The 24,376-nt window shown below is 36.2% G+C and overlaps 1 protein-coding gene across 5 annotated transcripts in view; it reads right to left on the reverse strand.

Moving 5' to 3' along the window:
- Positions 1 to 24,376, reverse strand: part of PDE11A (phosphodiesterase 11A) — a 145,540-nt gene that overhangs the window by 56,280 nt on the left and 64,884 nt on the right. For all 5 annotated transcript variants that reach the window (XM_062004894.1, XM_062004893.1, XM_062004896.1 and 2 more), the window contains exons 3-10: positions 24,177 to 24,266; positions 22,017 to 22,157; positions 18,445 to 18,509; positions 13,455 to 13,590; positions 11,024 to 11,099; positions 9,513 to 9,580; positions 9,080 to 9,172; positions 6,438 to 6,488 (exon numbers count right to left, since the gene is read on the reverse strand). In XM_062004894.1, the coding sequence (XP_061860878.1) occupies positions 6,438 to 6,488; positions 9,080 to 9,172; positions 9,513 to 9,580; positions 11,024 to 11,099; positions 13,455 to 13,590; positions 18,445 to 18,509; positions 22,017 to 22,157; positions 24,177 to 24,266 (720 nt within the window). The remainder of the gene's footprint in view (positions 1 to 6,437; positions 6,489 to 9,079; positions 9,173 to 9,512; positions 9,581 to 11,023; positions 11,100 to 13,454; positions 13,591 to 18,444; positions 18,510 to 22,016; positions 22,158 to 24,176; positions 24,267 to 24,376) is intronic.

Below are 24,376 nucleotides of genomic sequence, written 5' to 3' on the forward strand. Positions count from 1 at the left end.
AAAGTGTGAAGTACATGTGGAAAAGCAGAGAAAATAAACCGTGTCTTGTATCTTGTGAACATGTGTATTTCTCAAGAGGGAAAAAGGCAACACAGCTCAATACTAACACTTAAGCCCTGTTTACCCTCAAGGTTTCTCATTGTTTTCTCCATTGTCACTACTGACATGGGTTTGTGTGGAGCGTTTTTTGCTTGGTAACAGAGAGAGGGAGCTGCAGTGCTGGTCCCAGTAAGCAGTTCTAGAAACGCTCCCCTGGCTCTGCGGTTCAGACCCACCTCCAGCCCGGCTGGGCCAATCTAGTGCCTCTGCCATCTCTATTTAAGGATGGAAATTTGAGGTGCTTGGGAGAAAGTACAAGATGGTGACCATGAAGATGCCACAGTCAGAGAAGGAGGAAGGAAGGAGGAGCAACAGACCAGAGACCCCTCTGCAACCTGTGGCAAGAACGCAGCTGTGCCCCTGCAACCCATGGAGGGCAGTGGCAGGACTGAGAGCCAGCAGCAGCTCTGTGTGAGTGCGCCTGGATGGGCAGGAGACTGTGTGAGGAGGCAGCCATGGCGCAGGCTGTGCTGGGGAGCCTGCGGGCCGCAGAGACACACACAGGAGGCAGAGAGGAGCTGCAGCACTCAGCATGAACACATCGAAGTGGCCCATGCAGGGCTACCCAGCCTGTGAGGGACCCATTCCCTCACCCGAGCTGTTCATGGGAGGAGGAGACAAAGACACCACGATCAGGGCTCTGAGCCTGGGAGAGGGAAGGGGTGGAGGGAAGGTGGTCTTAAAGGGCTGGTTGTGCTATTTATCATTGTACCACTCTGTGTTGTTTTCTTTCTGTTATGTTTCGGGGTTTTATGTTTTTCATTGGTGGTGGACTAAATTAATTTATGTTTTCTTCCCTAAATTGAGTAGTCTTGTCTGTATTGCCTAGGACCATAACTGGCAATTGAGACCTTTGTGTCCTTAGGGCATTCCAAAGGCCCTTGGTACTTACGGCTGATCATGGTCCTTTGTTCCCAGATGGGCCTAAACCACTACAACTACTCTCAGCAAAACCTGAACAGCTGTAATAGGACTGGAGAGAAGGATGGTGCCAGCACATACCCTCCTGTGACAGCCAAAGAGGAGCCCAAAAGTCCATCTGACTAGCCTTAGAGAACAATGTTCACATGCTTAAGTATTTTTGACAACTTCATGCACTTAACACAGAATTGTAGGTCTCTAAAGAACTGCGTGTGTTTCACCACTGGCATGGCTGGGACCATGGCTTGCAATACTGACTTTGCAGTGCGATTATATGCCCTTGGTCCTTGGAAACCCCATGTTACCAAACAGACTAAAATGGCAGTGTCATCCATGCATGAAAACCTCATCCTCTAGCTACACATATTTAAGTGGAAATATTTCATAAGTGGTCCAAAACACAAAGGCCAGCTTGCCTTTCTGGAATTTAATTACTGACGAAGACTATAACATAATTATTATAAACCACTACAAATTATTTAATTACCTGAACATAAAAGCAACTAAAATAGTTCCAAATTGAAAGATGGCGAGAATAACAAAACCTAGAAATGCTTTCCCAATCCTTACAAAGGTTGGATATAAAATTAATTAATTAAAAAAATAATTCATTGTGCCACCCACTGTTACACATTTAAAGATGGGTTTAAAACTGTAACAGAATAAGACATGAATAACAAGTTACTGTTATGTCACACGTGTAATGTGCTCCAAGTATTAAATTCACTAAAATCCATCATCTTTCAAGGATTCAACTGTTCACATTGTCATATACAGTACGACTCCTAAAAGTTGTTTCCCTTCTGATTCAACTTTTTCAATAGTTGTTTAGTTAAATATCTTCATTTTTGAAAGACATTTTTGAAAGTTGCCTGTATGGAGGTAGGTCTTAACTAGCCATACTTCCAGCTATGGAATTGAGAAATAGGGGAATTGTTATTCACACTACATTTTGAATTGAAGATTCTGTAAAGCAGGTGATACATAACTTTCCATTGCGTAGCTCTCCTGGTGCTGTTTGACCTAAAAAACCGAAGATCTCATAGGGCTATAAATAATGCATCATAGTCATTAAATATTGATCTGGCTTATACCATTCACAGCTGCACAATTAGGTTAGCTTCTTAAAAACAGCTTCTTGTATATTACCCCTAATAGGAGAGTGTTTACATATTCTATTTGCAAACAATATTAGTTTGATTTAAAGGTGATGTATTTGTGGGACTGCTTCCTAAGTCACAGGACTTGCTCATTACTGTCTCAGAAGTCTGTAGCTTTTGCTATAAATATCCTGTCCTGACCATAGTTCTGTATTCCTTACTCATGCATCTTGGTTTTCTATATTTGTCTAAAAGACGACTATTTTTAGGCTTCTAAAGCCAGCATGTCAATGAGAAGGAATCTGCCACTGAAGGACGATGCTACATGATAGTATCAATCTTAGATTAACCAGACTTCACTAGTCTTAATTTTTTTTATTCCAATCATGCAAATGCTTACAGCTAAACACTAGCACTAATACAGAAGGAAAATTAGAATTATAATTTAGTCTTAGAATTGTCTTCTAAGACTAAAATACAAGAGAATTAAGTCACCACAGTTTTTAAAATCATACCTAATTTCTTAGAAAAATAAAAAGAATATTGATATGGGTATAATTCTTTGGTGCATTACTTTAGCTTATCCTGTCAAAATATACTTTGAATTTAGTGTCATTATGTAGATGCAAGTGGTGAGAAACATTGTGATAAATCAGGCTCAAGACTTCAGGCTGACATTCTCAGATATTCAAGAAATGTCTGCATTCAAGGTGGATTTTTTGTTTTCTTTGCAAATGCCCACAAAAAGCAAAGTTTCATTTGTTTTCCTATGTCTAGTGCAATGGTATCAGAAATCGACCTACCACAGTACCATAATCTAAATCTAAAAAAAAAAAAACCAAACAAACCAGCAAATAAAACAGTCTGGCAATGGACAGTACAATTCTTACTGTAAATTGTATGGTTTTGTTACTCATTTTAATCCTATGACTCATTCACAAACACCACATCCTATTTCTTAGAATCTGGAAGTACAGCACATATCCCAAATACAGAAATAATTGTAGACACCCCACTGTTATGTCTGATTAATAATTCTGATGCAATTGCATGTTCTGAAAATGCTAATAATTGAGCTTCCATATGTTTTTCCCTATTTTACAAACCTACTGTTTTCATTAAAAATGACCCATTTTACACTGCATGATAATGCAAGTTTTCATTTAACCTATCGGAAAATGCAATACAAAAGACTAACTGCCATGAGTAAATAGATGGACGTTGGCCGAGGGAACATTACAACACAATTTTATGAATGACAAACAAAAAAAAAAAGTTTGACATAAATCTGTGTTGCTGTTTTGATTTTAGACAATTGTATGAGTCAGATATGGAATGGGCCAATTGCATGACATGGGCCACTATCATACACTCCTCTTACATTCCCTATCGTGCATTTCCCTCCAGTTCCACAACCGATAGTGCTCTGCACTTTTTCACATCCTAGCATTTGGTATTTAACTTGAGAGTCTCTTATAAAGGTGGGTTTGTTCCATTAAGTCTTAGACAGGACTAGTAGCCACAGAAATAATGTCATTTATTTTACAAAAACTTCTCATGGTGATTACATTTAATTCTCAAAAAGATACTAAATATATCTGTGAATTTATCCAATAACTTCAGAAAATTATGGACAAAATTTACAGCAAAAAATCAACTTTAACTAGTCTTGCAAGGCTTTCTGTAATGCAATAAAATTAATTCACAGGTAAAAGCCAAAAGAAAAAGTACACTTACAATTTATCATTTTGTATCAGAATATTATTGAGATCCTAGGCAAACAAAAATTAATGGAAAAACATTTTATTAAGACTATAAAGAAATAAGATGACAAAGATGGTAATAAACTACTTGAACTAGGAGGAAGACTATACAATTATTTTCAGGCTGCTGGGGTCCAGTTACAATGTGTTTGGGGTAATACATTGAAAAGTTGTCAACTCAAATGTATTGTCATTCCCAAGTCATTAATTACTATTAGGTCTCATGTCAGTCAAGAACCAGTACTGGCACCTCTCCCATTTAGATGTTTCTATCATGTATGTTTATTACTCTTCTGACTGAATCAGCACATCAGGTAAATCATAACAGACATTTCCCCTGACATCTGCCAATAAATCAACAAGGGAAGAGGGATCAGTTTTAGCTCCAGAGGGAGGGATTATTAGTCAGTCAAGTCTAGATGAACCTAATACAACAAAAGACTTATAGAAAATAGAACAACATAAGGAACACAGAAAAGAGCATGAATTCAGGGTAGGATTCCCCAGGAGACCTCGGCAAGTAAATCCTCTGCAAGGGTGTAGATGGGTGCAATTTCATACCAGAGACACATGGCCCTCTCTGGGGATGAGCTCTCTGTTGAAGGCTCACAAGACACACTGGTTCCCTCTAGGTGTTTGCTGTTTTGTTTACAATCAGTGGTGTTGTGGTTTAGCCCAGCTGGAGCAAAGGGGAAGAAAACCACTACTCCATTAATTAACTCTATCCTGGCTCAAACCAGGACAGGTGTAAAGCATTAACAAAGAGAACTCAGCACTCATTTTGTCAATAATTGAAAGCAAGACAACCGGATATAGGATTTTTTTTTCCCTGAAGAAGAAATCCCAGCTTAATTTAAGTATAACTTGGTTGTATTCCTCATTTTCTCATCCATGTTCATTATAAAACTGGATGTATCAGGGCTTATAATGAATAAATGCTTTTTATTTCCCCTTTCCTTATGATTAACAATGAAATGGAAAGCTACATGTCTTCCAGGTAAATGGATAATGACAAGACATTCCTTACTTGGAAAATCTATTAACGAAGACAGCTGGGAAAACAAATAGAATAGCTCCTTGTCACACTGGTATCTAAGTCTAAAAAGTAACATAGGAGGCTTTTATTTCAACTACACAAACCATGATGGAGAATTGTTTTTCAATGGCTGACAGCAACCAATATGTAGAAAGATATTGGTATGTAGAAAGATATTGGTTGAATCTTGTCAGTCACAGAAGCTCTATTACAGGTGCCTATATTAAGGTAGACCAAAAAAAATTTGAAAAAAAAATTTATGGTCCTTTATCCCTTTCTTTCCGCTCTCACACCGTGTTCAGTGAGGTTTTTTTTTTTTGGTCAAACATTAAATACAACTTTGAAGACATGAAAGTATTTTCTGCTGGGTATAGAGCTGGAATGATCTTGAAACATGTTTGATTCCAGCAGTAATTCAGTAATCGAATCCTCAGCTTACAAAAGAGTGGGTAACTGCACCAATAACTATAATGGAGGGAGAATATTACACCCTTATCGCCACGTATTGATACAGATTTCTTAGGCACTGCCATAAACTGGGCTAATCAACTAACTAGCAATAGCTACACATCCCCAGTCCCAGTATCAGCTCTGCTAAATCATCCACAGCTTCTCCCTTCCACCACAGCCAGAGATCACATTGCAACCAAGAGTCTAAATAGCCACCCTACTGGTGCCAGGGAGCCCCAGAAAAGAATGTCAGCAGTATGAGGTCACGACAGTCCAGATCTCCTTCCCAGACCTCACCACAGTCTCCAATTCACTTTGCATACAGAAGACAAACACCACAAACAACTTTGAGGGGTTCTCCACAACATTGTCCACTAGTAGCCAAGGAAAGTGCCACTGTTTCCCTAGTGTTTCCTCAAGAAGAAAAGGACAGACAAAGCCTATCACAAAAGCAGGTCTGGAGTGCTGGCAGTGACAAAAAAGCAAGCTCACTGTTCTGTCTGCTCTCTACCTCTGGGCAAGACAGGATTCAATTATTGGTCCCTAGCAACGCCATGTTCCCCACATATTGCTTTACAGTTCTGCCCAGGGTGTTTACAGAAGTTAGAAAAGGATTTCTCACCTTCACATCCAGCCTTCTGAGCTTATGCTCAATTTTGACAGTGAATGCTCTGTTTTTCTAGTAAACACAGGACAGCTTCCACAATATACACATGTAAAGTCTCAAGTTACTCTCATTTTCTCCAGTTTCTTCCCCACATCTCACTATGATATGACTTCCCTATGCTGGTTCTTGCTGAGAAGGCCACCAAACCCACTCTGATGTGCAGTTCCAGCAGCTGGTGCTGGGACAATGGTATTTTGCTACTGTGCATCCATCACTGCAGCTCTTTATCATTTGAAAGACTTTTTTCCACCTTCCTAGCCTAAGATAAATCCATCCTTCAAAAATCATTGTTATCATTATGATTTTTCTGCTTGTAATGTACAATTTTTTTCTCATGTAATCTACATCCATTTTAATTTACAGTTATATTTTCAGAAATAATTAAAATCTTGAATCCTTACCTTAAATTTATCAACTTCTGCCTTCGAACATGTTGCATGATAAGATAACACCTGCTCCAGAACAAAAGAGAAAAAGCATTTTTGTAGACTTGACAAGTAGAAATAATAGGTCTCTGTAGTACAGTCTAATCAGTGATGTTTAAAACAAATTTAATTAATATTTATGCATGGTAATTCAGTTCTAAATGTCAGCATATAATAACTAATTGGAGGCTATCAGGTACACATTTGGCATTTATGTCGCAGGGAATTTTACAGGGAATCATGGACAGTAAGTAATTTAATATTATAAGCATTCCTACATTGTTCTCCTAGAGTTCCATAATTAAAAGAGAAAAAATTTAATATAAAAACAGAAGTAGATTTGTAGACTTTAAATAATGCCTTTAGGCATACTGTTAAGCTTAAACTCCTTTGCTAGTGGCACACTGCTGCATGCAAATTAGTATGTCTATGCTATGCTTGACACTGTTAAGTTCCATTCCAGAGATGAAAGCATCAAATGAAATGCACAAAGTACTGCATATCTCATAAGTTATAAGGATCCATGTATTACATGGAGTACGTGATATCCTTATGTGACAATACTAATTTTGCACAAGCACTCGAGGAGGTGAAAAGCCATCTTGTGTACTGGACCCACCAAGGCCTGACACCACTTGGATCAGGTGCTGGCCCATGAGGTAGCTCAGAGAGTCAGAGCACTACTGGCAAGGATAGGTTCTCCTCACCACACAGGAACAGTGGATCTGCTTATGTGCTAAAGCTTTGCTATAGATTTCTCATTTTTAATTTGCTTCCAACTATGAATGTCTCCGTTACTCATACAAATACCTAAACTCTATCTCAAACGCCCTCAGCTTGCAATACCTTGTGGCAATAAGTCTCAGGGTGTATTTACCCATATCTATTTCAGAGGTGTCATCTTTTACACTAACAGGAAATCATTCCTGCACTATAAGAAAATAAATAACAAACATCGGTTCACTTATTCTATCTTGTGTTTTACTTTCTGTAGCTACACATCACATCCTTCCTCTGGTATCTCTTTTTCTGTCCAGCTATACTGTAGCTTCTCTCAGAAATCTGTAAGATTAGTAAAATTCTGTCTTATACTGTAAGAGATTATTCTTAATATCAAAATTCTTGTGAAGCTTCTCCTTTATCTGCATTCATTATATCCCTCTAGATTTTCACAGTCTTCCTTAATATTTATTATTCTTGTGTTTTAACCATTGACAAATTTTGCATCCTTAATATATTAAAATACTAATAGCCTGCTTCTGTACTGTATGACATCCTACTGTCAACCTTTCCTCATCATTTATTTATATTTTGGTCTTCTGTTTACTTGCCAATCTTATGAGAATTCTATATGAAAAGTAGTATCTCCACATCTGGATAAGAGTCTTATTTTGGTATATACAAAATGGATTCCTTTTACATCTGTTATCAATGTTACTTTCAAATGCCACTCACTGCCATCCTAGATAAACACATAAATATTACTAAAGTATTCTATTACTGGAAAATTGATTCACAGTCCTTCAGCATGCACGATTCTTCCATGAAGTACTTTTCTGCTATATCTTCAACCATTTCATACAAATATTATCAAGAGTTGCTGCTCATTTATAGAAAGAATTACTTTTCACTGAAGCATTTATCAAACCATTTATCAAAGCTCTAATTTTCATTCCATCTATATGGCTATTTGTCTTTTTTAGATCAAAGAAAGAAGTTGCATTTTAAATCGGGAAATTAAAATTTCCTTGATATCAATAGTAAATAACAAACTTTTACGTTAACTTTCATCCTATATATCCAAGTGTGATACCTGTCACTGCTTGTTTTCTGGCCAGGAGAAGCATTCATTCCAAGGTATAGAATATCCCTTTGGCCAGTTCAGGTCAGCTATCCTGGCCATGCTCCCTCCCAGTCTCTGTGCACTTGCTTGCTGGCAGAGTCTGGGAAACCGAAAAAACTCCTGTCCCTGGGATGAGCGCTACTTAGCATACTGATGGTGTAGCTGTTGCTATCAACAATATTACACTGAATTTGAAACACAGCACTGTACCAGCAACTAGGAAGAAAATTCACTCTGTCCCAACCGAAACCAGGACAGAGTTCAGCAGAGGTTGATTTTGATCATAAAAAACCCTACAATCACGATCACTTCTTTAAAATTTTGTCCTGTTCACACTATGTTTGACTTAAAATTTAGAACACTAGAAAAACTACAAGCTATCTAAAATATAAAATTCTAAGGAATTTTCAGTTACAGATGGACAAGAAAACACATGTGATTAGATATGATTACGATCTCGATTATCCTAGATTAATTCTTGTACTTACACCTGTAAGAAACTAGATTCTCCATCATTGCTGTCCTCCCTTCCAATTTAAAAAACACAGGCATCAAATGAGATATCCAGGTTCAAAATTACCTATGCTGTGCATGAGATCCACAGCTAAAGGTACCCTGAGAAAGTTTCCCTTCAGCATTACCTTAAAATGAGACAACACTTTGAGGTGCAGAGGTAGATATAAAAAATGATGCTAACTACAATAAATTCAGAAGCAGCAGATTCCTTTACATGTGACAATTATCAAGAAAAGGTTTCATTAAGATGTACACATACATCAAGAGCCACAGATTGTTTTGCCCAGGATTTCTTCACTTGGTCATACATAATTGTGTTGTTGATGCCCAGGCCACAAAAAATAACAAAAGCCTAAAATTAAGAAGAGAAAAAAAAGAAAAGAAAGCCAATTACAACTCAGTTATAACAGAAAGGGGAAGATGAATGCTAGCTTAATCATGAAAAAGAAATGCATAGCAATATTAAGAATAATCATGATGGTAAGTCACTGGCCTCAGCAAAATCAGAAAGATAACAGGCAAACAACTTGTTTTAATTAGGATGCCGTATTATTAAGTGAGGAGTTCTGAGAATTAACGTCAAACCATAAATACAGACAACATATTCCCTAGAGTAGCCTTAAGCAGCATTACTCAGAAATACCAAATCCTGGTGAAAAATATTTATTGCTACAAAATTGAATTCCTCTTACTTCAAATAGCCGTTGGTCAGCATCGTCAAAGGGTTTCCCATCAAGCCTGTTCAACACTTGAGCTACCCCTTTAGAAAGAGTTAATATGAAATTTAATCTTAATTCATTACTTCTCAATGCAGAATATTTTATTGAATGGTAACATTTAAAACACATCTGTCAAACTGAAAAGAAAAACTGTAAATATTTATTCTGAAAATTATTAAACAGATATAAACATGCAAAGATCTGATTGGTTTTTACTCCAGGACTTGGTTTATTACTTTCATCTGTTATTCCTCACTCTCCAAGTACAATAAATCCAAATCTAAAAGTTACTTGCAAAGCTTTCTGCAAAAGGTTAAAGATCTCTTTGGGAAAGAACTTGACCACTTTGCTAACAGCAATCGGGTAAATTGTCCCAGCAACTTAGAGTTACTAATATAATTTCCTCAATCAGTACATTCATTCCTAAACTCTTAGTTGGTTTAGCATCCCCTGAGAATATGTCCTTTTTTTTTCTCTTTACTGTTCCATAAATCTATTGAACCAATAAAAAAAAGGAGAATAATTTCCTCAAAACTCTTGAAAAAGTGTTCAAAGCTCTTGGCTCTATCTGAATTAATACTGAGTTCTAACGCAACAAATCAATTATATTTCATTTAGCTACAAAAATAAAAATAAAGAAAAATAAAGTACGAGCTATCAGCAGTCAAGGGTTCAGCTTCTTTCTACTTCTTTAAGATAATACATGCTTCACAACAATGAGCCATATTTTAAAAACACTGAATTCCCACATCATCTCTGCTGATCCTGCATGGCAATGAGTGCCTTCAGCAATGCACTACTGATCTCAGCTCTCACTGACAGCCACAACATACTGAGACCTAAGTCCTGCCTCATTGGTTTAAATTGCTATCACTTTGACTTGAATTTTTCTGTGGAAAGTTAAGAGGAATCTCACACTGTTATTTACAAGTGCTGCTCCTTTTTGTGTCAAAAGCAGGTAATAAATCAGAGTCAAATGTGGGTGTATCATAGCTAGGAAGTATCCTATCAAACAAGAAATAAAACCCTCTGATGTCCTGATCTAGTACACCTCACTGCCACAGCCTCTCTGGTTACCAGATTACTAGTCTTCCCTGACTAGTTTATCATTTAAGAAGAAAATGACTACTTGTTTATTGACTGCAGAAACAGTTGCCTGAGTTGTGTACAAAAAAGGGAAAGCCAAGAAAAGTATCAAAGCATATCAAATGTTTTTCACTGTTATTGTTAGAATTTCTGTTTTCATCTCCTTAATCTTCAAGCTTCAATATATAACTTAACAATGACACAATGGGAAAGCTGAAAAAGTCCATACAGTATCCAAGTCAAAACATTCCTTCTTGGATACTTAGCATGCATCCTAGGTACCGTAACTTCTTAACAATATTCAGCTGGGAAAAAGAAGAAAAGGGAACATAGAATTAAAAAGACAGAATTAAATTTAGATTAGCAGAAAAATGACACAGCCATGAAGAAGATCTTACCAATTATTTGGTGGTTGCTATTCCATATAGGAACACACAGAACAGATCTTATGTGAAAGCCAGAAATCTGATCAGCCTGAAACACAGAAATGGGAGCTTCCATTAGCAGTAGGTACCATTTGCAGCCTTTTACATTCTGGTAATAAAAATGTCCAGGAGTAACTTTATGTTTACAAATATCATTCCACATTAATCAGCTCTCACTCAAAAAAAATCTGCTAAAACATCATTCACAGTAAGATTAACCAAAAGTCATAAAGATTATTCTAAAAATTCCCAAAGAAAATACAAACATCATCATCTTTGCCACAGAAAGCTTACACTATTTGACTTTGATTTGAAATTAAAGATAAACTGCAATTGACCCAATGTCCAGATGATTCCCGGCTTGCTTATATTGGTGGATTAGTAGAGATGACCTCTGTTGAATAAGTGTGCCTTAGAAATACTCTTCTCAATTGTCACTCTGAAATTGGATTTATTAAAGGAGCTATAAAAAGAGGCTTACAGGAAATATGCATTTTCTGAAGAAAGGCAAGAGCAAGCAGAGAATCATGCAGAAGTGCAAGCTAGGAAAAAATCAGAAGGGTGGAGTCAAAACCAAGATTTCAGATTTTCTATGCAGGTCCTAAAGTTCTGAAGATAATTCCCTGACTTATTTACTGTTTTCTAATATAGTGTAAAATGTTGCTAATTTTTGTGTCACTGATTCTCTCTTTCCCACAGGTAATAAATGTTTTTCTTTAGGGTCATTGCTGCAAAATCTGAAGAAAAGCAAGTATTTTTTTCAAAAGAAAGAGAGTAGGATGAGCCCACTCAAAGGAGATTCTCCTATTCTCTTACTAAAACTGCCAGTGCTACAGGCAATCTCTTAACAGAAAAGTAAAAGACCAGCAGTAAATTAATTTACTGGAGACAGGTTGGGATCACTGTTAGCACTCCTAGCTAGCAAAAGATGTAACTCAGATTTTACTGGTGTACTGCTTTTTTGTACATACTCATACTGCCACCTAAAATCCATGGGAGTGGAGGAACTACTGACATTTTAAGATGCACATCTTAAAATCAACTTGATGAAAAATATTTTGGCTTTAAATTCTTGGTGAATTACATTGAGCATCGACCTTTGAAAATGACAATGTTCTGGGAGAAAAAAATGTGTTTAGAAGCAGAGAACAGAAGTTCTGTTAATAACTACAAGTGTATGCTTGATTTTGTCTAACTCGTAAGGGATAATATGTTCCTCTTGCTACACTTGACTGTCTGTAGAAATAATTGGAACAACTGAATTTAAAAATTAAATTTTCATAGGAACTCACCAACAGAAATTAACTACTGCCTTTCGTATTAAGTGTTTTCTTTTTTCTGTATAAATTGTGCAGTGCTTCTAGCTTGGAAAGAACTGACTGCATAACAATTGAGAGTTGAATTATTCAGGACGTGATATTTTAAAAGTACAACGGCAAACAGATTGGCATGCTTTATTTTAGCCTATCTCTTTGGCAAGAAATAGGCCCCAGGCATTAATTGTACTTTTTGAAATTCTGAACAGATTAGCATCAACACAGCTTTCTTGTACACTTTTACAGCAGGCTCCTTCTATTTCTCGTATTGACAAATTATGCTGTTTTGAGAGAGAATCCTTTTAATGACACATGGAAAAAAACTGGAACCAAGCAAACTCTCAATATGACACTTCCAAGCACAATTGCTGTAAGTTTTGCAAGCTTGCTGACCATGAATTAATGTGCTGCCCAACTGTTCGCCAAGTTCCTGGAGTAATACTATTTCACTGGACAAAATTCAGTGAAGATTTTGTCCCTCCATATGCCTCTTACATTTATTTAGGTGTTAAGCATACATAGATGTTTTTGTTTGTACCTACACCTTCCTAATTGAGGTTAGAATGAATCCCTCAGGATACACAAACAAATTTTACTAGGAGTGATATATATCTTGAAGAATAACTAATCCAGCTGTGCATGTTAAAAGGTTAGCTGGCTAAGTTAGATCACAAACAACATTTGTCTCTAGATACTGGTTCTGTTTACACTGTGTGTGTGTGTACAGTCCCAACCACCCCACCAGCTAACGATAGTGCTACTAACACTAAACACCAACAGGGGAATTTTCAGCAATAAAAATCAGTTTGCATAAATATCAAAGCACTTGCTAGGAGAAGGTATCACTTATAAACAGATAATGAATCATGGACAGATTAAGTAACTGGCTAAAGTCATACACTAATTCAGTGACACGTGTTTACTGTCTAAAATCATCATTAGCAAACCAGAGGACACACATTAGATAGGAAAAATAATTCAAAATATTCACATGCTCTACAGCCACTTGGCTATAACAATAAAATTGTGTGACAGTAGTTGCAAGGGTAAAAATATGATGCATATTTGTATTTCTAAAAATCTCTTACTTCAGCATCAAAGCGAGGATCCTGATAGGCATCACTGATGTTCACTGGGAGACCTGTGGAAGCTACGAGTTCAGCAATGCTATTATTTATTAACCAGTCAGAATAAGATGATGATTTCTCCACGCTGTCTTTGAAACTATCAAAAGGCATAGCAAGGGAAGAAAAGAATATAGTCAACATTGTTTGGGAGTCTGGCATGTCTTACAGTTACATTCACAGGAACAGTAGAATCATTCACAGTGATTAATGATTACTAAATATTAGCTATGGAACAATATTTTAGTATTTATTGAAATGGTAAGTAGAAAATTCTCTACACAACTGCTTCTACTGAAAATAGCATTGGTCTCCCAAATAAAGTAAATAGAGCATTTAATAATGAAATGTGTCTACACAGGAATCCAGTGGGATAATATTCCAAGTTTCTCTGGGATACAACCCTGCTCATCAAAAGCAACAAATTCTAATTAATATTTTCTGTAGAACTATCTGAAAGTATATCATTTAAAGATTTTAATTTTTTCAAATTAATCTAACAACTAGAGGTATTTGTAATTCATACTTGCTATATTTTTTCTGTCAAGAGAAATGTCATTTTTAAAAATTTTGGTCTGAAGTGCCAGACCTGAACAGCTGAAGAAGGCATCATGAAATAAATCTTAAAATCAATAATGTTAAATGTGTTGCAGCAGGTGGATTCAAGTAGACATCCAACACATGGAGATTCTCCCTTTTGTTTTTTTTCTCCTGGTTGAGCTTCTGACATAATTATTGAGGGGCGAGAGAGCTGTCAGTAAATGAGAGTAAGACACTAGAACTATGGGTTCAACTCACCACACTCCAGTGCAGCTTCTACAGAAAACTCAAAATCAACATAGACCTTAAAGTCCTCACCTTATACCTCATCTGATCAGCAGGAAAGTTCTCATTGACTTATTGCAGACAGAATTTTGACATTGGCAAGATGTAGCTTCTGTATGAATAACTGAATGCATGTTGTCTTAGTTTTGAGAAGACAACTGATCAAGTTTCACTACCTGAGAAACATTACTTAGAAAAAAAGTTACTGTGAGCAGTCATACATACAGAAGACTACAATAACTTGAAGCTTCAAAGTAATGCACATGAATGAAGGAAGGAAGCATCGTAAAATGCTTGAAAGATTCAATCAAAGCAAAAGGATTGATTTTTGTTGGCTGCATTGATTTTCTAGGGAGTAATTCAACTTAGTCACACATTTTAACGAAAACTCAATATTCTTAAAAGACTATGAAAAAAGATAATAATAATGATTTACACAAATCTAAATGTATCATCTTTCATTTATGATAGGAATTTTGAGTGCCTTTAATAAATGCCATGTGTATACTTTGACAGGAACTTTTAAGGAAATATAATGCTTTCTGAGCTAATTTTAAAAAATGATATTTTTCATTTTTAAAATTTATTTCAGGACATCAATGTTTGAGAAGCAAAAAAATACTTAATGATAAGAATCTAATTTAAAATGCATAGCTCTCAGTTCATAACTTTAAAATCTGGATGATACTATCATTATAATATAAGACAATTTAAATTAGGACTGCATTGTGGGTGCTAAGCATTTTAAACAGCAAATGAAGTCAAATACAAGAAAACAAGATATAATACAGGAAGAAGTTTTAAAAGTACATTATATACTATGTTATCTCCATTCCTAGCAAATGCTTTAGAACTACACTCTGGAAGAGAGATATTCAACTTTCACTAGGAGGAAATATCAATGATTAATTCTGATGCAAATCACAGCCAGCTGGTACACTTTCCATCCTCAGCACCTCAGGATGCTTCAAAACCACCTAAAAGTCATACTCAACAATTTTCTCCAAACTATGCAAAGCTGTGAGTGAGTCCTGCTGGACAGGTGCAGGCAGCTCAGCTGCATGCCACCATCTCTGTGCCTTGCCCATGCACTAGCAGGAGGACTGCATGCCAGGTAGGAGAGTAAAACCAGCTCAAGAGCCCCAAGCAGTGCTGCAGGCTTCCCTTATTCAGCTGCTTGCCTTGCTTTCTTCTCCAAAGCCTCCCTGACTGGGAAGGCAGAAAGTACAGTAGGGAAGTGGTAGAGCCAAACCTATGGGTACCTTCAATATTCTGTGAACAGCAGCATGAACCCTTTCAGCTCCTGGGACTAGAACAGCAGAGGTAGGCTGATAGCTGTGTGTACATCATCCCAGGGACAGTGGTGGTAAAAGACCAGTAGTAGGGATTTCAGTACTTTCTCCACACCAGCCCAATTGGGAAGGAGCACAGGTATTTTCTTCCACACACCTCACACTCTTTCTCAGGCAGCTGACCTTTCTGCTGCCACTGGTTCTCAGGTTAGAGAAGTGCCATCTCAGCTACATTATCTTCCAAGATGACTTCTGTGCAGGAAAAAAAAATGCCCAGAGCACCTCCCCTCAGGCTCTTCTTCATCTAGAATACCTCGGAACTGAACCCTCAAGGATTCTAAGATTTATGTAATCTTTTTTCAGGAGAGAAAATTTGGGAGACTTGGCAAACCTGTATTTCAATAATAAAATGACTGACAAAAATGGGAGCATTAATGTGCCATTAGGGATAATAAACAAACTTGATCATGGTGTGTGCCGAAAAATTGCAAGCTGAACAGATAAATCCAAGTGTCATCTTGCAAAGTATTTCTTTACAAGCAACAGCAAAGAAAACCAATTTGAGTATTCCATTAAAATATTTAGGGACTAAACAGGTAAACAGTTATTAGCCAGATGAAAGATGGGCAAAGGAAAAGTGAATTTCTTCTAAAACTGTGTAAGAAAGTGTGCTAGGACATGAAAAGTTATATTGTCCTCAAATTTCTCTCACTTTCAGACATCTGTTTCAGTCTAGCTTATAACTAGAGCTGTTCTCAAGCCTATAATCTCTTTGGATTTCCACTAAAATTTCAAATAATATTTATCTTCACTGGTGTAATGATGAAGAAGCTCATCTTGCTGGTTTTTTTTCATATGAAATGTCTCACGACTTTTACATCAGTTACGGCTGCAGAATGTAGAATGAAAAGGGCAAGACTTACTAGAAAAATGCTAAAATGTCACGGGCTCACAGCATTGTTCTGTATCCTAAATAACCTTTATTTTCCCACTAGAGTGCCAATAACTCAAGCTGTGCCTCTTCTAGATCCAAACATGACATCATATTTGCCAATCTAACCTTGGTATTGTAAAAGCAACTTCTCTCTCCACTCGATGAAAAATGAAAGAAAAAGCAATAAATGTTCGTATCAGAATGCAAAGAAATACACATTTATACATCTTATGAAGACTAGTTACCAAGTCATGTGTGTTTACCTGTGTCTCAGGCTAAAGTTAAAATAATTTTGACTTGACTACATGCAGAGCAGGGTACTGCAACTTGCTTTGTTGGTAACGTGCTAATAACTATGGCAACAAGAAATGAGGCAGCCTGGTTATCTTGACACCATTCTACATTGTTTTGACTAATCTGGCTACAGATCAAGTTTGAGAAAAACAAGAATAACAATCATATCCTTTGATTCATAGTCCTGCCCCTGAACAAAAGTAATGTATTTTCACCCATTTGATTGACCTAGGAAAGACCAAGTACTTCTCTGACACTTTTTGTCAATGACAGTAACTTGTGATTCCCAGATAAATCAACAGATTATTTATTCATATTTAAACTTTCTTAATTTTTATCATTTGTTTTCCTTTTCTGTTTGTCTCACCACCCCCACCTTACAACTACTGGATTTAGCTTCCACCCATCTTTCTGTGTGGCCCTGGGCTCTCCTGTCAGCTTGCACATGTTACAAAAATATCACTACCCGTTTTTGTAATGAGAGATCAGTCCATGAAAAGCATTAAGAATTATGACTTCTTGTAATCTGGAATACAATGTACACATTCACCTTAAAGAAGTGTTTGTTTCTTGCCACACTGGAGGTGAAGAAACAAAGCACAAAAGAAGGCAATTTACCCTAAAATATTTTTTAAAGCTTCTTAAAGGGCTTAAATATCACAAAGGACAAAGTAACCTTCAAGTTTGCTAAGCTATGTGTAGCAAGTCAGACAAAAGGCTAGGTTTATTGATGTGTCAGGCGTTTGACATTTCATATGAAAAACTCTAATTCAGAATCAGTATGAACTGATTTGCATAAAATGCATATGATAATCACTGATTTTGACCCCTGAAAAATGGTAGAAACATTTTCACAATAGTCCTGAGTGTTCACTCATTTGGTACGTAGGAGATGTTATATGAACTGCTACCAGTTGTATTGTTTTATAAGAATTTATACAGTAACTCCACATGGACAAACAGCTCCTTCTATTACTAGTTATTATTTGCTATTATTACTATTTAGCCCTTTATCAATGTTTAAATGTAGATCCCACTAAGTAAAACATGTATTTCTATTTTGACTGGACTCCCAAGTAAGATTTAGTCAAAGGAACACAATTTCTAGGAAATAAGTGTTTTCTGAGGTTCTTGGGCATTCCAACTTGACAACAAAAGCAGAAATAAATTCTTACTGGAAACCTTTTGACACAACTGTAAGGAAACTGTGAGGCTTTAGCAAAGCCTAAAATAATTTTGCAATTTTTACTTCAGCAGTAACTATGTAAAACAAGGTTTGTGTGTTCCTCGCAAGTTCAATAATAAAAAGTCATCAGTTATTTCCTGGCTTCTCTCTGAGATTGATACAATGTTAAATAAATACATATATAAAAATACATCTATATATATATATGCACAAATACACATGTATGTATAAAAATAGAGACATGTACAGTTATTCAAGAAATTCTCCATTTGAAGCAGGAGTCTGGTCTGAGTACAAACTGTAGGCTCACATTCTTCCATCAAAACTATCCAAATACCGTAAGAAAATAAAACTGTGATCAAGGAAATTTTAAAGTATGTGAAAAACAAAGTAATGCACTCCATAGAAGACATAAGCACTAACCTGTTGTCAGTATCAGCACTGCATTTTGGAGATAACAACTCAAAGGATTTTGTAAATTTCACCACCTGTCCAAAAAAAGTAACTTAAGCTTGTTATCAAGATGAATAAATATGTAAGAAAACAGTAATGTAAGGTTCCCATATTTAAACCATATTTTTATCCAATGGCCTTGGAATAAAAATTCAATCTGTATTTTCCCAATAGAGAATTCATGTTCAAAATTCACACTGTGCACAGTTCACTAACAAACAAAATCAAATCAAATGATATCTTTAGATTCCTTCATAAAACTATTTTCTGCAACAATATATGCTTCCTTTCAAAGGCCTTTGAATTATGAATTGAAATGGAGCTTTACCCAAACTTCACTTTTTTAATATATTAAAACAAACAGAGACACCCATTTGCATTACTAATTGCAACAAATTTTCCTTGAACATATGTGCCAATAGCACATAAGTGAAACATCTCAAGAGTGGCTAATGGGACACAGGTAACACTTTTGGATGCTAGCGTGGGCCCCCACCTTCCACTTCAGTTCGCTATTGTAAACCTTTTCACACAATGTGCAAATGATGATATTTCAGATGTGGCTTAACGTTGAATTACTCTATGGAGATATATTTTGATATATATATAGGTTTGTCCTCCGAAACACAAGGAAATTGGGAAAATAACTGTTCTGCCATTAGTAAAAATGACCAAGTGGGTGGAAGAATGCTATTTTCCCACTACAAATTAGCATAAGATTTATAACTGTTTAGAAAAAGTTTAGGCTTAACGGAGTATCTTAGCTATACACATTTCAGAATTTGGTCTGGAGGAATGGGAACTCATTGACTCCAGCTTGGGAAAAAACTCTGCATGCTCAAAGGTAGAAATAGTACCAAGAGCAGAAAAATGAAGTGAACAATGCCATCCACAGTCTGCTACTAGCACAATGTACTGTTCTGTGAAAAATAAAAATCATGTTATACTTGCAAACACAATAGGATTTCATAAGAACGTAGTAGATCTGTATCTTGTAATTATAAAATAAATGTGAGGCATCTAAAAAGAGAAAAGGAATTAGAAACGTTGAATTCTATAAAACCTATATAAACAAAATACAAACCTCGATCTTGCTTTTATGAGAACTAGTGTAAGTTAAAGCATACTCTATTGAAAGTACTTAATTTCTATTAGTTTAAATGAAATGAGAATCATATATTTCCTCCAGGAAAGAAAATAATGGGCTATTTTTCTACTATATACGGAAGCTTATGATGCTGTCTCTGATAATCATTTAAACTTATCACAGCCCAGCAACAAATAACCAATTATAGAGTCAGTGAATCCAAAGATACTTGGATAGAAAAAATAACGATATTAAAGACATCATTTTTATCCTTCAACTACTTCTCAAATCAGTAGAAAGTATGATAGTTTGTGTTGAATAGCATGAAAACACTGAAGGGAGCTACCAATATAAAGGGAGTCACTTACTTTACTACTAATAACAGTAGTCATAGAAATGATAAACATTTTTTAAAGAGGCTCTCATACACTATGAATGGCAGTACTACAAAGTCCCAGTAAAAACCCTTGTCAAAACTGTGCATGAAATACAACTCTTGACAAATGATTTCACATAGCTTACATCCAGCTGTTCAACTTAATAGAGGCCTGCAGTGAAATACTTATTGCTTGCTCAAGTGGACAAGGTGATAGCAAGAAAGAAACATACTTCAGTAATGCTAAAAATCGTATTTTCACCTGTTCAATTCAAAAGCTTCTCCTATTAAAGTATGTGACTATACATTTGTGTGTAAATGTATCTTTTCCAATTGGTTTTATTTTTCTAGGTCAAAATTACAAGAGGATTTATCTTTCCATAGTGTTTTCACTGTTTAGGAACTGAGTCTGGTTCTCATTATTCATTTTGAAATCTATTGAAACTTGTTAAAATGTGCAAACATAGCTATTCCTAAACATACCCCTGCCAACAGCTAGCATGAGTGGGAAACTTTCAGAAAGGCACAAATTCCATGGAGTAGTAGCCACCAAAAGTAGCTGAGAAAACTCCGTTTTGCAGGTTCACTCCTCACTGTCTTGCTGTTCCTCTGCATTAAAATACTGGATTTCATAAAACAATATTGATGATAAGTTCAGAAGCTACTGAGACTACTGTGAAAAAAATTAGATTGATGTAAACCCCACTGGGTTGCTGAATACACAGGATTGTCAGTTAACAAAGTCTTGATTAGTTCATTTTCATCTGTTATTGCTGAAGGACCATTAGTCTCATTAAAGACATAACATGTTATCTACTAGAACAGAAACTATGTAAACATTTCAGTTTGCCACAGTTAAACAATAGACAGATGCAAAAGGATCAACACTGTAGAAATGTCAACAACGATGTCTCAAAATACTTGAAATGTATGCAGAAAAGTTTAGTTCTAAAAATGAAAACAAAAGATTTGGTTTATGATGTAACTCTCATTCTGAAACTGCTTGCAAGCACCATCCATTTGATAAGTCATTATCCTGAAAATATTAGTGAGGTCATAAATTCCAGGTAAATCTCAATGAAGCTACAGACAGGATTTTTCTTTCCTTCTAGTGATTATCCCATGAAAGAAAGGAACTGAGCAAATAAGTATTTGATTAAAAAAATCAGGTCATTTTTCTGTTTTTAAGCATACTACAGGAACACCTTATTTCTCAGTAAAGCTGCCCTAGCAGCTCTGTAGTAAGCACTAATTCCATCACACAACAACTGAGAATCATGGCATATATAATCTGGATGACATGCCTGACAGATCCATTAGCAACTTGCAAACACTGCATTAAATACCTTCAAATGACCAGAAGGAATCATATACCTTTCTGTTTCCCTTTGAAAATTGGCTATACTAGTTTTGGCTGGGATACTGTTAATTTTCTTCATAGTAGTTTGATTGGTGACATGTTTTAGATTTATGATGAAAACAGCACTGCTAACACAGATGTTTTCATTATTGCTGAACAGTGCTGTACATAGTGTCAAGGCCTCCTCTGTTTCTCACCCTGCTTATCCTGTGAATAGTAGATTTAGGGATGCACAATAAGACGGGAGAGAATACAGATGGGACAGCTGACCCCTGCTGACCAAAAGGATATTCCACACCACAGGATGTCATGCTCAGCATATAAAGCTGGAGGAAGAGGGACCTTACAACTGGAAGTAGCATACAAATTTCTTATTTTGCTTCGCTTGTGGCACATAGCTTTTGCATTAGTGACTGAACTATCTTTATCTCAATGCAAAACTTTTCACACTTTTACCCTTTCAATTACTCTTTCCATCCCACTGGACTGGGGAAATGAGCAAGTGGCTGTGTGGAGCTTAGTTACCTACTGGGGTTAATTCACAACAGTGCTATCGATAAAGATTCAACCTGTACCTAACTTACAATTAAGAATGATGTGCTGGAAGAATATTTGCTGTCCAGTACTTATGTATGATATGAATCAACTTCACCACAATAAAAGCTGCTATTCCACCACCGAAATATAAAACTTTCTGCTGAATGGGCAGCCATACTTACTGGTGATTCAATATCTTCAAGAAGTAACACTGAGCATCGTTCACACTTCAGCAGAGTTTGGGCCCGATGCATAATTTTCTTTACAATTTTCTCTAAGTCAGTCTGTTCCTCAAAGAGGTCATTCACTACTTCCAGTAAAGCCTGCATACAAGGACAAAAATCTCTTGTATTTCTTGAAGAGTTAATAAATACATGGAACATTGCAAAGGAGGCATAATCTCTGGGACTGATTTTAATATGAAGGATCCATTGAAATTTTCATTCAAATAAAGTTCCTCGTGGTTAAAAAATGAAACAATGGCTGTAGTGCAACACTCCAAACACACTCTATGGATCAAGTTATTTGATTTGCTATATTGAATCTACTGGTGTATTTAAACTAATTTTAATCATTTATTACCCATTCTATATGTTCAAAGCTGGAAATAAAAAAAAAATCACAATACTCTATATTCCAACAGCAATCCGATTCGGTCTTTACCACTAACACAACGTGTGTCAAATACAATGTCTTAAAATTAATGGCATCTCTTTTCATCAACTTCAAAAATAATAGGTCATGTTCTTTCTTACCATGGGTTCAAAGAAACATGCTTCTTTCATTATTCTGCTTTAGGGGACCAATACTAAGAACATCCATATAGTAAGCACATAAACATTAGTGATCTTAGCTCTCCTAATGCAGTGGTCCTTAGCAAAATGTTGGTCACAGTCACTGGAAGTTGCCACAATTGATGTCCAGTCTGAGAGTGAAGGCAAAGTATGAGCTTGTCCATCATGTGCTATTTGCCGACTAATTTCAGCCATGGACTAGGCAAAGCTAAAGAGCACTAACAGGTCAGAAATGCAATTAAGTACAGTTCACTATGAAGCTGTCAAGTGGCACTGATATTTGTTATGTCTCACATTGATGAAGCATCAACAAGGAACAAAGAATCTGTATCTCTAATCCAGTTTCCTGATGTATCCAACCACCAGAATTTATAATTTTCTAATGAAGAATAAGAATGCTCCTAATATTTTTCTGCGGAGTGCTTGCCTCAGAAGATTAAATACCAACTTCTCGAAAGTCTATCATTGTTTCCTGCAGGCTGGGAATACGCACCAAATTTTAAGTCTCTATGTAGCCAAATAAATGTTTTTTTTGAAGATCAAAGAAAAAGATCTTTGGCAGAAAAATGTAATTTTCCCTCAAGTCTCCTCCAAATGTCCACCCCAAAATATAGTGATCTGTAGCCAGATCTGATGAGAAGACAAGCTCAGATGCTTCATGATCATTAAATATATACACTATCAGAAAGAGCTATTGTTTGTTTCCAATGTGACAATTACAAATCACTAGTTTACATATATGGAAAGCACCAAAATCCCAAATGTACAGATGTCAATGCTCTATACACAGACCCACTCCCCTACAGTCCCCCCTGTTCTGTGAAGTAAAAATAGGTTAAACACTGTGGCATTTCTATTGGATCTTTGGAAGAGTGATCTATGATAATAATATCTATATAATTTCCCATCACTGCAGGAAAGGTGAATTTTAAAAAAAGACAACAATTACTCAAAACCCCTCCAAATCATCATTTTATTTCTTAAAAAAATAAAGACTTCTCTGGGAAGTAAATGGCATTCAGCATTATTTTCACTTCTTTGGAGCCTCCCGTCTCAACTCATGCATGGCACCAGCAATCATGAGTAATGTGAGTAGTGAATCTATGTAGACACATGCTGTCAAAATCCTTCATGTACAGGTTTTTTTCTTGTTTACTTTTATAAAGATGTATCCACATTACTTGTACATGAATTGAATCTTGCAAATTAAGGAGGATGGCAAAGGTTTGATACTACTGGAATTTTATGAGAGTTTGAATCTCTGCCAAAGTAACACTCTCTCCTACACTGTCTGTGTCACAAACACAATCATTTCAGCACTACAGCACATGGAACTGACATCATGAAACAACAGCTACCACCAGCAGCGTATTTCCCTCCCACACTCTCTGCTTGATGCCTCAGTCAAGACTGTGATCTGTTGAAAACGCATTTTTAAAAAATGATCAGTTAAAACTGTCTGCTTAGCAAACACATATGCATAGCTGGAATCTGAAGGGACAAAAGATTAAGATTTCACATTGGTCTAATACATATATTTTTACTTACCCTGCTTCTGTCATATTCCTTCCTTGAAGCTGCAAATAGCTGGGCATTGGATATGGCAATCCCACAGAAAGGGAGATACATCTGCATCACCTGGTATCAAAAGAAACCCCTAGTCAATAAAAACAACCACAATTAGACACTCATGTTACTAACAAAGAGAAATAAACTTGGGCACTAAGTCCCAGCAGGGTCTTGGCTCA

The sequence above is a fragment of the Colius striatus genome, chromosome 11, assembly GCF_028858725.1.
Source record: "Colius striatus isolate bColStr4 chromosome 11, bColStr4.1.hap1, whole genome shotgun sequence".
Taxonomy (NCBI): Eukaryota; Metazoa; Chordata; class Aves; order Coliiformes; family Coliidae; genus Colius; species Colius striatus.